This window comes from Pituophis catenifer, unplaced genomic scaffold (assembly GCF_029215685.1).
Source record: "Pituophis catenifer annectens isolate HBS135680 unplaced genomic scaffold, rPitCat1.0.hap2 SCAF_6, whole genome shotgun sequence".
NCBI lineage: Eukaryota > Metazoa > Chordata > Lepidosauria > Squamata > Colubridae > Pituophis > Pituophis catenifer.
The window spans coordinates 59,431,719-59,445,558 of NW_027256886.1; the positions used below are offsets into that span (position 1 = coordinate 59,431,719).

Sequence of the window (13,840 nt, forward strand, 5' to 3'; positions counted from 1 at the left end):
TGCCACAAAGACGAGGAGTCATCTTATTTTCCAAAGCACCACAAGAGAAGAAACAATAGATGGAAAATAATCAAGGAGAGAAGCAACTTACAATTAAAGAGAAACTTCCTAACAGTGAGGATTTATTGGTTCAATTTATTGGTTCGAGGACAATTAACCAGTGGAACAGCTTGCCTTCAGAAATCGTGGGTGCTCCCTCAGTGGAAGTTTTTAAGAAGAGACTGGACAGTAACTTGTCTGAAATGGTATAGGGTCTCCTGCTTGAGCAGGGGGCTGGACCAGAAGACCTCCAAGATCCCTTCCAGCCCTATTCTATTCTAATACTGTGAAAATATTCTTTACAAAACCAGTATGTTCAGAAAAGCGTGAGAAATATAAGAAATCAGGTTTTAACTTAATTTTCCTCTCTGTCAAGTCTCTTTCCCTCACTTTCCGTGTGTATTTTATTATGGCTTCTACTTCTCTTCCTTATCTCAATTATTATATTAGAACCTCTGTGAGTTTTCTCACAGTTGTCTTGCTGCAAAATAGAGCTTTAACTCACAAAGTCTCACTGTTCGGCATTTGAATCATCATGCACTGTCCTTCCTTCTGCTCTGCAAAAACAAGAATATGTGCCTTTTGGTTGAACTACAGATCCTCTGAATGTTGGGTAAAACGTAATTCTTTAGTCATTCTGCTTTCTGTGTCACATTTCTTCATTCACAAGACTCTTCCATGTATCTATTCATATCCAATTTTTGCCATCACGTTTGCCATGAGGCTTATGTTATGTTGGGAGATAATCAGAGGATTTCAGGATATGTGCTCCTGATTTTTTTTTCATAACAAAGGTAGGAAAATTGTTTAATTCTGCCCTCAGGTTGAAAGGCTAATTATGCAGCATCCAGGCAGTTTAAATAAATAAATTGTTGCTTAGATCTGTCCCTCCTGTTTTCCCCCTTACACAGGTTTTGCTGTATATGTTTGGAATGCAATAAGACAGTATTTAATTTACAGCCTTCTGTCTCCAATGTTTTAGTTAAATATTTTTGCTGCCAAAGTAAAGCTGCTATTTTGACAGTGTCCAAACTGTTGCCTGCGTAGTTATTTATCCTCCTCCCCCTTTGTGGTTCTATTGTATATTCTGATCATTCAAGGTTGACACAGCCTTCCATCCTTCCGAGGTTGGTAAAATGTGGACCCAGATTTTGTGGGGCAATACGCTGACTCTGTAAACTGCTTAGAGACGGCTGTAAAGGATTGTGAAGCAGTATATAAGTGAAGCGGTATACAAGTGCTATTGCTGTTGCTATTCTCTGCTATTTAACATCTACATAAACTTCCTGGAGAAGATCATTTGGAGCTTTGAAATGAGCACTTCAGTGTAGTGCTGACATACAGATTCAAGACTCTAAGGGTGTCGAATCTGCTGCCTTAATAGCAATAATAGACTGGATGAGGAAGAACAAAGAACAAAGTAAAAATCACATCCAAGAAAAAAAAAGGGTGTATTGATAAAACAGGACATAGGATTGAAGTGAAACCTATTGTAAAGAAGGTTACACTAAAACAGAAAGAGAAAGTTCTTAATTTAGGTATGCTCTTTGGTTCCCGGCTGTTACTGGATTTGCAAATGGACACCTTGGCAAGGATTGTGATTGCACACAATTATTATTGGTATGCCAGATACATTTCCTTTCTGAGCTGTTCAAATTTTGACAATTGTTTTCCAGCCCACTCTTGAAGTGAGTTTCACACGGGCTACCTTGAAAACTGTCCAGAAATGATATTTTAATGAAAATGTAAGTGACCAGGTGACTGATCAAAACAAGAAACAGAGCTGCAGTAAAAGGTCTGCATTAGGTACCAGTTCCCTGCTGAAAATAATTTAAACTGTTGAATTAGCCCTTAAAGCCCTAAGCAGCTCGAGATCTCTTTATAGTTAGGATATCTTTACATTTGGACTGGATGGACAACTTTAAAAACATGGTATAGACTATATAATAGAACATAAAAGATGAAGAAGTGTGATCCAGTCAGTTAGAACATTTCTTGCTACAAGTTGTGGAACAGCCCATGAATAATTCATGTAAAAAATACAGGTTAAACTCAGAAAATTAAAGACAGAAGTTGGGCCAGCAAGATATGATTTGGAAAACATGCAGTTGGAATATAAAATCAATGTAAGGAATAGATTGACTAGGCTTACATTGTGCAAGGTAAGGAAGCATGGACTGTGATAAGAGATATTGTGCATGCAAGAACAGATGAGAAATATTCCCAGTATTTTGAAGAGGAAAAGATCCATGAGGCTTTTAGAACAAGTTATGATGGTAGCTGGAAGATGAAAGCCCTGGTTAAGAAGAAGGACATGTGCTTTCTAATGTCAAGCAAGGTAGAGAGGGAAAGATATTTCAGTTCAACAAAGAAAGAATATAGATAATGATCATGATCATCATGATTATCATCATCTCAGACATTACTTTAATAGCTCTTAGGTTCTTGGTTAGGACTTGAACTGCTAATCAATTTGAAGATTAAATCTTAAATAATAATAGGTAGACAAAAATGCCAAACCCAGTTGAACATCTGGCTGACTGCGATAATTAATAATAATAATAATAATAATAATAATAATAATAATAATAATAATAATAATAAGGCAGAGGCAGATTTCAGAAAAGCAAATGTATATAAGATAGCTAACAAAAGATAGGTAATGGAAAAAGAGAGTACAAGATGGAGATTTACCGTTGCTTTATTGAGTATAACAAGATCCTTGACATATTGTAGCCAAGATCATGTCAGAATGTGGATCATACAATCACTAATAAATGTGCCAGAACACCTAATTATTTTTCTGCAGAATCCTTTCAGTTTAAAAAAGCTGTTGCAAAAATTGAATGCGAGGAAACAGAGAGGTTCTTAATAAGGAAGGCAATCAGATAAAGATGGATATTGCCCCAACTTATTTGATTAGAGAAAAGGCATTATCTACATTTATTGCTGACTAGAATCTGCTTAAGGACTTTGTGTGTAAAAAATGGGGGAAAAAAAGGAACTCATGACTTATCGTTTTGATGATTAAACAGGATAGGTTGTAGAAAAAAGTAAGAGAATATATCTTTAGAGAGAGGTCAAATATATTTGTACTTATAGTTGCTGTGAAGAATATTTGAAGCTACTTTTTTCTTTCTTTTCTATCTTTAATCTTTTTGCTTCCCGTGCACTTTTTTATTATTTCTTTTTTTTTCTTTTATACACACACACACACACACACACACACACACACACACACACACACTGCCCCAAATTTGTTTAAATTATATAGTGAATATATTGTTAAAATTGGAAGATATGATAGCTGGAATCAAAATGGAAGACAAAATATAATTTTAGATTTGGTAACAGATCATTTTATCAGTCAAAAGTAAATAAGATTAGAAGTATCCAAAATGAAAAATCCAGATTAATGTTAAATGGGAAATAGACAAAGGTAACATCCAATTGCATACTTACTAAATTTACAAAAAAATGAAGTTAGATGAATTTTCTTGGTCTCTAGAATAAAGATGGCCAACATGCTACAGAAGTAAGAGATTAATCTTAGAGAGCAATGACAAGCTTGGATACTTGTTTTTTCCAATGTAAAAAGATAAAGCTTTGAAAGATGGATACACAGAATGAGTGGAAGAAAACAGATGCCACTGAATTATGGGTTTAGAGACAGTAAGGAGTTCCAATCAATCCTGGACCAAATAGAGAATGGCAGCTTCCTTGAGGCAATAAAAAGCAAGCCACAATTCACATATTTTGGACATGTGATGAGAATGGATGATGAAGTAGAAAAAAAAATGGTTGGCAAGAGTAAGAAGACTTGAGAAATGGTTAAGCAGATAGACAGAATTAAAGCTATTCTGAACATCCTTACTGGAGCGTTTTCACTGAAATCAGGTTGAGACATCACTTGCTTGTCCGTGAAGGCAACAGAGGTTGAACCTGACTCATTGATAACTAATTGACAGTACAGTGGCTCATATAGTTAATCAGCCTAAAACTATTGTGGTAGCTTGTCTGTGTCTTCTTTTTTAAAAAACTCTTTTTATTTTATTTGAAAAAAGTTAAAACACAAAATTCCAACAAATTTTTAAAAAAGAAAAAACACAAAGCAAACAAAACATTGAAAAAAGTGTATTAAAAATGAGAAAAAACCCAACACATATTATACACATACTGTATTATACCACCTAATTGAATACTGATTCATATATTACTACAGTATTGGTTTCCCGTCCCTTGAGAAACAGGCCCAGAAAACATTTGTAAAAATGTTTTAAACTACTAATTATTGACCTGTCATCCATATCAATAACTATATTAATGGCATCATAGTTAACAGGAAAAACAACAATAATAAAAAGGGCAATGTTAAAGTTACAAAATCCTCTGTTAACAAACTCTTATTGTAATCAATTTGTAGAAAATTTACCATGGCATCTTATCTATCCCTAATCATTCCAAGAGTTAAGAATAATTTGTCCTGAATCAAATACCTATGTTGCTGTCTTAATACCATCTCTTATCAATTGTTGCCTAATTAAGTATAATAAATTCAGTCTCCACAATCGGTGTATCTTCCCAACAAAGTCCAGAGGAAAGTGGTTTCTGATTAAATGTGACAAATCCATTTCCCAATATTCTTCAGTTCTCCTAGGAAAAACCAGTTTATCACTTCTCCATTCAGACAGGCTTCTTCTATTGTAAAAGAATGCAGGCTTGAACTTCAGAGAGAGATCAGTGGTGGGTTCCTCCCGGTTCCGCCCAGTTCCGCCGAGCCAGTAGCGGTGATGATATGACGTCACCGAACCGGTTCACCTTCCTTTTGTAAATCTGATTTATCCAGAGCTACAGTATATGCATCTGAATATTTTCACAGCTAATATCTTTCATCAACTTTTTGTCTTCTATGTAGAAAAGTTTTCCTTGCAAATGACAGAATGCAATTGCAACTTGTAGTCAATTGTACAAGGAGAATATCATGCATGGGTGTCTCTTATTTTATGGATCCATGATTAAATTGGCTTATATGTGCATGATCAGCACTCTGTTAGGCAATGTTCAATATTTCTGTGTGATAGCAAGATGTATCTTATTAACACATTTTAAAAGTAGGATATATCTTGACAGTAATCCCATCATACACATGGAAAATGAAGTAAAGAGGCATATCCAAGTGCCGCGCTCTCCCTCAATATTTACTATAATCATTTAAATTTGATCCAACTTTATACATTTGGTTTCATTTGAAGTATCCATACTTTTCATTATAAAAATACATACTGAAGTTTTTTAGATGACATAATCTCATTGGAGTGGTCATCCTGAAGCTTTTCAAATGTTTAACTAAAACCTCAGTAGTCCTGGACAGCATGGCCAGTGATAAAGGATTCAAGGCACTGCAGTTCAGTAGCATCTGAACAAGCATAAACTCTCACCCTATAGTAGAACTGGAGAATGACATATTCAGAACTAGAATGACATATTCAGATCAGGGTCCTTAGCTCTAAAGTTACAAAATACTTCTATAATATTTTCCTCTGGAAGTTAACAGGAGACCTTGCATACTGCTTTCTAAGGATCGCACCCATCACTGAATACAAAATCAGCCACACGCTAAATAGAATCAAGAAAACAAATTCAAAAGAAAGGACGTTTAATTTAAAACATAGAAAGTCTACTCAAAATGGAAATAAAAATTTAATCTCAATTAATTTAAAATTGCATGCAAAACTTTATATACCTTTTAAAGAAGAAATATATAGTAGTAGAATTAATGAAGACAAAAACATTATATGATAACTGTACTCCAGTTCTATTACTTTCATAATAAACATATGTAATCATGTGCAGTAAGTTGAAAACTATACTCATCCATGCATCTTGTCTGCTCATAGTATCTATGCTTTTTGAACCTGTATTTAGAACTTTAGCAAACCAATAAAGGATTTTCTTTTTGACAAGTTATGTTGTTCTTGACAAAAGTAATGAAATACATTTTTATCAAAATTAGAAAGCATTTATGACTACTGAAAAGAAAAGATCAATGAAATACCTCCATAGTATATCAAATTATTATATGACAGATATCTTCATTAATCTGAAATTTGGCATATCTTTGGACACAAATAGATCATAGAGGCCAAACTAGAACAGTGGGTTTTTATAAGTAACATTAGTAAACATTAAGTAGATTTTTAAGCTTGATGGTAGCTGAGCCACTATTGTTTCTTATTTTTATCTTTTTCTGTTTTTCTTTTTTCTGTTTTATTGTTTTTATGTTTTCTCTAGTGATATGTGTATAAATATATACATGTGTATAAGAAGTCCTAGTTATAAATAAATAATAACACCAACAAAGGGAAATTTCTTTAATTATTAGCATGAATTAACAGAATTCAAATAAATAAAGGCAAAATGAAACAGAAAGGCTATAATTTACTGTTTGAGTTCAGTTCTTCTATACTATCTTATAAATATTGTCTCAAATGTTTAATATTCAATAGTGCTGTGAGAATTACTGTTTACATTATCATACAGTGCAATCAACTGTGTGTGTGTATTCAAAATATTGTATAATTTATGAAAAAGAGAGAATTAGCCCTATATAAGGAAATTATAAAGTAAGATGCATGTAGATAAGGATAAACAATTGCATATCCTTTTGTGCCAGAAACAGAGGAAGAGAAAGTCAAGGAACTACAATTTGTTTTTAAACAGTGATTTTAATTTCTTGGCCATAATATTTAAATGCAAACCCCAGATGTTTTTTTTTTTTTAATTCATGGAGAAAAATTCCCATTCCTTTATATCTCACCCATTTCTGTCAAGGCAAATTCAAGAGAAACAACAGCTGTTTCTTTTAATATAGTAAAAAAAAAATTAAAGAGAGGTGATTGGAGACAAAATGCAAAATTGGAGACAAGATGCAAGTCTTTTAAATAAGACTTCCATTTTTCCTGAAGGTCACATGACTGTAGGAAATTGGTCTAAGTGTGGCTTTAATTTCTGGTAGACCATATCATTAGTTCAGTCACTCTCTTAAAACCTACCATTGTTGAAATCTAACACAGTCCTTATTTAACGAAAGTATAAAATATACATAAAGCCCCTGGCCCTCTTTATTTAGGCTTGGAAAATAAATAAGTCTCTGTTTTCTATTTCTACTAAATGTAATTAGTCCATAGCCTAACTATTGATAGCAATTTGCTGGTTCATTTACAGTAGGTTTGCTGGTTCATCTACAGTAGGTTCAAACTTAAATAGAGTCTTTTTATTTTTTTTTAAATTTATTTTGATTATCCTTTACAAGTGATTTAAAATTATGAAATTTAAATTGATCCAAAAAGGCCAAACTGTTAATAGGAATATAGGAATATAAAACAGACACAGAAAAGAAAGAAGTAAAAGGTTTTTCACTTACAGATAAAAACGTAATCTCTACCAATGCCTATAATTAAGTTTCACTAGTACAGGTTTACAAGCCAGAAGCTTATAAATACCTAGCCAGCCTGAGACATTTGCTGAATAACAATAGTACACTTTCACATATATAGAAATAAATTTTGAAATAGACCCAGGATCTAAGCAGGGTCAGGTTCACTTAATATTTGGAAGGGAGGCCATTAAGAAGTACCAGAATCTCAGATTAAACTTGGAAGTCGACAAAATATCTTGAAAGAAGGCAGCAACCAACTTTCGTACTGTTGCCAAGACAACTACACGGATGTGTTAATTAAGTCACTAGGGGTAAGCTCAAGAGCCTTGGTACTACAGTGGTTTAAAGCACCCTGTTATTAACACAGCTGCCTGCAATTTACTGCTGGTTCGAATCTCTCCAAGGCTCAAGGTTGACTCAGCCTTCCATCCTTTCTAAGGTAGGTGAAATGAGGACCCAGTTTGTGGGGGCAATAAGCTGACTTTGTATAAATATACAAAAGGATGAAGACTATTGCTGAGCACATTGTAAGCCGCCCTGAGTCTCCGGAGAAGGGCGGCATATAAATCAAATTAAAAAAAAAAAAAAAAAAAAATTGGAAGGTACCTTTCAGTTTTCCAGGAAATTTGGATCTCTGTTTCAAGAATATTGTGATTGGCAGTCAAACTTTTCTTCAGGGACTAATAGGTTTTTTCCCCCTTCTTTCATTGTAATGAGGTAGATAGAAACTAGAGGAACAATCTGCATGTTTATAAAAGTGGAAAGAAGATAGGAAGAAGTTGCAAGTACTATCGATCTAAGAGTTCAGTCTCAAAATGTGTTATATTCTACCTACTCTGCCATCAAAGCATTACTTGCAGCCATATCTATTACTGAATATGTATGTTACTCAATTAATTTAATAGTATTAAAATACAAGATTTCTTTCTAATGACATATCTGAGTTAATCCATTTTAGGGCAAACATAGATATTTTAGTATCCTTTTCAAGTATCTTAATATGGAATCACACAACTCGGGATTTCTGTTAAAATTATGCAGAAATTTAAATTGTTAATTCCTTTTCTTCACTGAGTTTGTTGTTTTCTTGCATCCTGCAGACATTTCATTACCCAAACTATCTGTGCTGTTGTTGCTGATGATGATATTACCTACTTAAGTAAAGAAACATCTGCAAGAAAACAGCCAAGCTCAAAGAGCACCAAGGACCTCACATGTGAACCCTGAGCTATAAATGTTCTTCTTTATTGGTCCTTTTCTTCTTCTTCAGTGATCAATTTCCATATTACTTTAGTCACCACCACAAAAAATATCAGAATAGCTCTAATCACTAAAACTATTATTTCATAGTTCTGACAATTATTTTGTATAATTAGAATATCTAACATATTGAGATTGTGCCAATTCAGGTTCATACTAGGATTTAGAGCTCCAAAGTTAATATGGGTGATCTTACCAAATCTTAAAGAGTTCGTGTAAACCAGGGAATCCAACTTGCTGTTATTGAAAAAAAAAATGCAGAGATTGAGCATCTGCAGTAGATGACCAACCATCCTTCCCACCCACACGAAAAAATTGCAAAAAGAAAAATACTTCCCTGTCCTACTGCTCTTCTAAAAAGTATATAGTCTTTTATAGGTTAAAATGAATTTGATCTCAAGAGATAATTAATATTTTAGATTGCTAAGATCATTCTTCAGATCTCATCTTTTCATTATACATAAGGTTGTAATTTTTTGGCGTCATTATTGCAATCTTCTTTTGAGATCAAGACAGCACTAAAGCAGATTATTCAGTTAGGATCTATCAAGTCATGAGTGGAAGTTAAATCTAGGACTGCATTCTTGGCTTTTTTGATTATGGGGACAACCAAAATGATACAGTGTTGATATGCATGAAATCAAAAGCCATTATTAGTTCTGCTCCAGAAAGAAGTTCCAGTGCAACTTTCTTGGTGATGCTTTCCAGTACTATTAGTATGAGCTGGCTCACTCAAAAAGTCAATTACATTGGAGTGATCAGCAGAAAAAGGAGAAGGGCACTATAGTACCCATTGGCTGAACATTTTAATGGATGGCAGCAGGATGACCAATGCAGATCTGAAGGAGGTGGTGCAAGTCAGAGGGGCTTGGATAATGCTGATTGAGTGGTTGAGTGTCAGACATGACTGAATGGCTGATGGTGATGACCAATGTAATATTTTTCTATTGTTTAAATACTCTACAAAACCACACCTTCCCTTAACTCTGAGGGGAAGCAGCACTACTTTTCATTGAAAAGGCTTTGTTCTCACAGGCATCTATTAGAATCTTGTTCCTCTATCTTTTCCTTTATTGATATTTTCTATTAAACTGAGATTTATATCATTCTGGTTCTTTACCTTCTTTCCACCTTCTCCTTCCATGGTTGCTTTTAAAATTTAAATGCTTCCCCTTTAATGTGAAACTCACCATCCTGAGCTTGATGCTGTCCTAATACCTTATCCCTTAGCCTAAATTGTTTGACCTGTGAAGATTTATAAGATGCAGCAACTGTATTCAATTCTTCAGAAACCTTTTCCTTTAAATTTGTATCTTTCTCTGAATTTTTTGGGTTTTTAATTCCCCCATTCATCCATCCATAAAGTCAAAAATGCATATTACTATGCATATGCCCTTCACAATATAAAATATTATGGTAAATCGGTCATCCGTTATTTCCTGACATTGTATTGATTATGTTACATAGCCACTCTAAAGGTGCACAGTCTGTAGCTAAATAACAAAGGATTTTGCAGTAAGTAATAATGCAGAGAACAAATGGTCTACTTCATGACTAAAGCTAGTTTCTCTATAGAAAAATAATTACATTCTCTAGGATATAATTCTTACTGAGAGATGAAACAGAATGCTTGTTCTATCCTGATATTGAGACAGAACTGACCTCAAATGAAAAGCTGAAAGATATGTCACCATGTAAATGGCTTCATTACCTGACTTTTACATAACTGTGGGTTTTGGTCAAATTTTGACCATGGATGCAAGAGTTTCTTCAGACCATTCTTCCACTTCAACAAGCCAGCTACAGAAACAATGAGAATACCTATTTATGAAACAAATCAACTATAAATATAATTAATATATTATAAATTATTATTACATTATATTATAGTACATACAATATATAATAACTGTTGCACATGTCCTTTTGTAGAAGAGAGATTTGTGGAATCTCTAACATTAATAACTGTATACTTTTGCTATTTCAAAATGGTAAGAAATCGCTGCCTTTTTTCCTAGCAATTTTGTTTGAAAGTGGATTGTGAAGCACGAAACGCTGTTTGCATTAATCCTGGAGCTTCAGGATGCACTAGCTGCTAAAACAGAGAAGTCTTGAAAAATATCATTAAGTACTAGTTCACAGATGATCTGAATGCATTAAAAGTGGTGCATAGATGTTCACAGCACTATTCTTAAATGATACTTGGTAATTTTTTTGTGTAAAAAAAAAAGAAAAACAAGATGGTTATAAATGGAAAACAACTTCATTTGGTTCTATTGTACAATGAAGCAAGGTGTTTACATCAGAAATATTTCTCTAGAAGCACTCTGCAAGAAATTTGACCTGACCATTACTTTCCTGGGAAATGATCTGATTACTTATTGCCCTTTTATCCACAAAGAATTGCCTACCACTAAAGAAAAAGTTATCCTGATCTAAGTGTTATCTTTAAACTATGAATCTGATGTATCTGAATGGATGTCAAGACAAATTCTTTGTTCTAAAAAATGTATGTTGAATTGACAACTGAAAAGCCAGAATCAAAATTTAAGAGGACAAATAATGTTCCATTTCATACTTGTAAAAATATTCACATTTTTCTCAGAAATAAATTGATAGACACTGTGGTAATATTTTCAGCTCGTAGTTTGTACTTTCCCTATGATAATAGTGAAAAAAAAGACATATATTCTATGTGTTTGTTTTCATTACTGAAGAGTCCTAGAATTGCTAAAATTGTAATAACTTGTTTAGTAACAGTATGAAATGGAATGGATTTACTTGAAGAGTAATAACAAATGGGGGGAGGACAACGTGGGAAAACAACAAGTGGAAAAGCAAGTCATAAGACATTGCAAAATGAGATGGAAATGGAAATGAAAAAGTAAAATTTACTGAACAATATTTGAGGAGCTGCTATAAAGAAGGGGGGGGTCAAAAGCCCCAGAAGGCCCCAGAAGGCTATTTTCAAAAGCCCCAGAAGGCAATAACAAGAAACAATGGATGGAAACTAGTCAAGGAAAGAAGTAACCTAGAACTAACTAAATGTCCTAACAGCGAGAACAATTAACCAGTGGAACATCTTGCCTTCAGAAGTTGTGGATGCTCCATCATGGGGATCTGTTAAGAAGAGACTGGATAGCCACTTGTCTGTAATGGTATAGGATTTCCTGCTTGTGCAGGGGGTTGGACTAGAAGACCTCCAAGGTCCCCTCCAACTCTGTTATTCTGTTATAACTGCTGAATGGAGCATTGCAAAATGATTTCATGGTTCTGCCATGGAGGTGTCAGCATCCTAGCACTGACATATATAAGGAGAGGAGAAGCTTGAACTTTTGCCTACTTAATTCCTTTGAAGATTCTGTCTCCTCGGAGATGGGAGGAGGGATGCATCGAAACCTGACAGGAGGTTTTAATGATTGTATTCTTAGTGAAGCAATGGAAAATCAAATAGTACCATGTACACATATGTGAAATAGCTGCACATTACCCTTATAACAAGGATTTTTATTATTAGCTGCGTAGCTTAATCTTTATTGGTGCATAATTACTGTACTTCTACTGATTAATTTGATTAAATAAAATTCTAGAACTCAAAACAGTACTCAGCAACATAATATAGTGGCATTAAGCCTTCATAAATACAATATATGCTGGCAAATGAAAAGTTGTTCGTAAGTTAGCAATATACACATTTCATATAGCATGGCCTTTCTAAAATGAGAATTGGCATCCAATTATTTAAAAAGGTAGAGGAATGTATTCCAGTATATATCTCAATTTGGTATTATTTAGTGATAAACTATTTAACAACCACAATGTAAAATAATTATACTTACCTATGTAATAGATTTCCTTACTGAATACTCAATTTAGTTACAGTCATTAGTAAAGAAAGCCCTGTTCATAAGACTCAGATGGGAGTGGTATTAAATAGGCATAGGTTTTTATCCTGCTATAACAAAAGAAGCATTAGATGAAATTATATTTGAATCAATACAGTTAATTCTCTAGTAAGATCTTTTATCCAAATTTTCTTCTAGCAGCTACCACCTCCTTTACCAAGCAAAACACCACCACCGCCACCTCCAAAGACCACTCGGAAACAAGCCTCTGTCGATTCTGGGATTGTCCAATGAGAAAGAAGAGATACCGTCAGAGATTAAGTTGTAAAATTTCTGTTTTCTGCCTTCAATATGTTTAAAATATTTGCAATATTATATACATCAATCCAAATCAACAATATAAAACCTTGGTTGCCATGATTCTCACATTCCAACAGTTATTGATAGCTCTAAGTATGGTTACAAAATTACTCAACTGAATGCATTCCAAAGCAACCAGGAGCTTGAACTATGGTTCTAAATGGGTTCTAGAACAATCAAAATATCATTAAGACATTGCATTTGTGTCTTTATCTTTGCATTTGCATATATAAGCCTTATGAAAATAATTATCCTAATGCCTGCAATGTAGTTTAGTATTATAGCTGTATAATCTTTTACATTAAAGTGTTAGGAAAACCACTTATCATGCTCTAGGCTTACATTACAGATGCTCTCTCATGCATTGATTGGTTCAATAAATTTCAGCTAGTTTATGCTTATATATTAATGCAGAATATATTTTAGGTTCCTGCGTCAGCATTAATTTATAGGGAATAGTATCTTATCTGCAAATGTAGGAGTCTAAAAATATATAGGGATAAAAATGATGCTTTTGGAACCAACAAAATCAATCTTACCTTTTGTATTTGATTCACAATTGTGTCACTATGTACAGACATTATGTATATATTATGGTCTTACAGTGTCTTTAGATTCACTCATTCCTTACTTTTAAGTAATAAGCATATAGTTTATCTTCAAATGTGTTGTGTTTTAATTATTGATAACTTTTAAAATATGTTACAAATCTAACAGAGTAATTAAGCTCTGAAATATTATAAGAATCAGAAAAGAAACTTTTTAAATATGTCTCTATAACTTTTTAAAATCATCTACAAATTTTATAATCTTAACAATCGTTTTTAATATTTCTCTGCCAAATAAAGAAATCCTTTTAAAGTATTTCCTTTTTCTAAGAAAATAAAAATGCTGGTTA

General features: G+C 33.4%; 1 protein-coding gene across 1 annotated transcript in view; it reads left to right on the forward strand.

Annotated features, from left to right (window-relative positions):
* The window catches only part of DOCK1 (dedicator of cytokinesis 1), a 437,647-nt gene extending 424,147 nt beyond the window's left edge, over window positions 1-13,500 (forward strand). Inside the window, exon 52 of the mRNA XM_070945964.1 lies at window positions 12,781-13,500. Coding sequence (XP_070802065.1) covers window positions 12,781-12,876 — 96 coding nt within the window. The 3' untranslated portion in view covers window positions 12,877-13,500. The remainder of the gene's footprint in view (window positions 1-12,780) is intronic.
* Window positions 13,501-13,840: the final 340 nt, after the last annotated feature.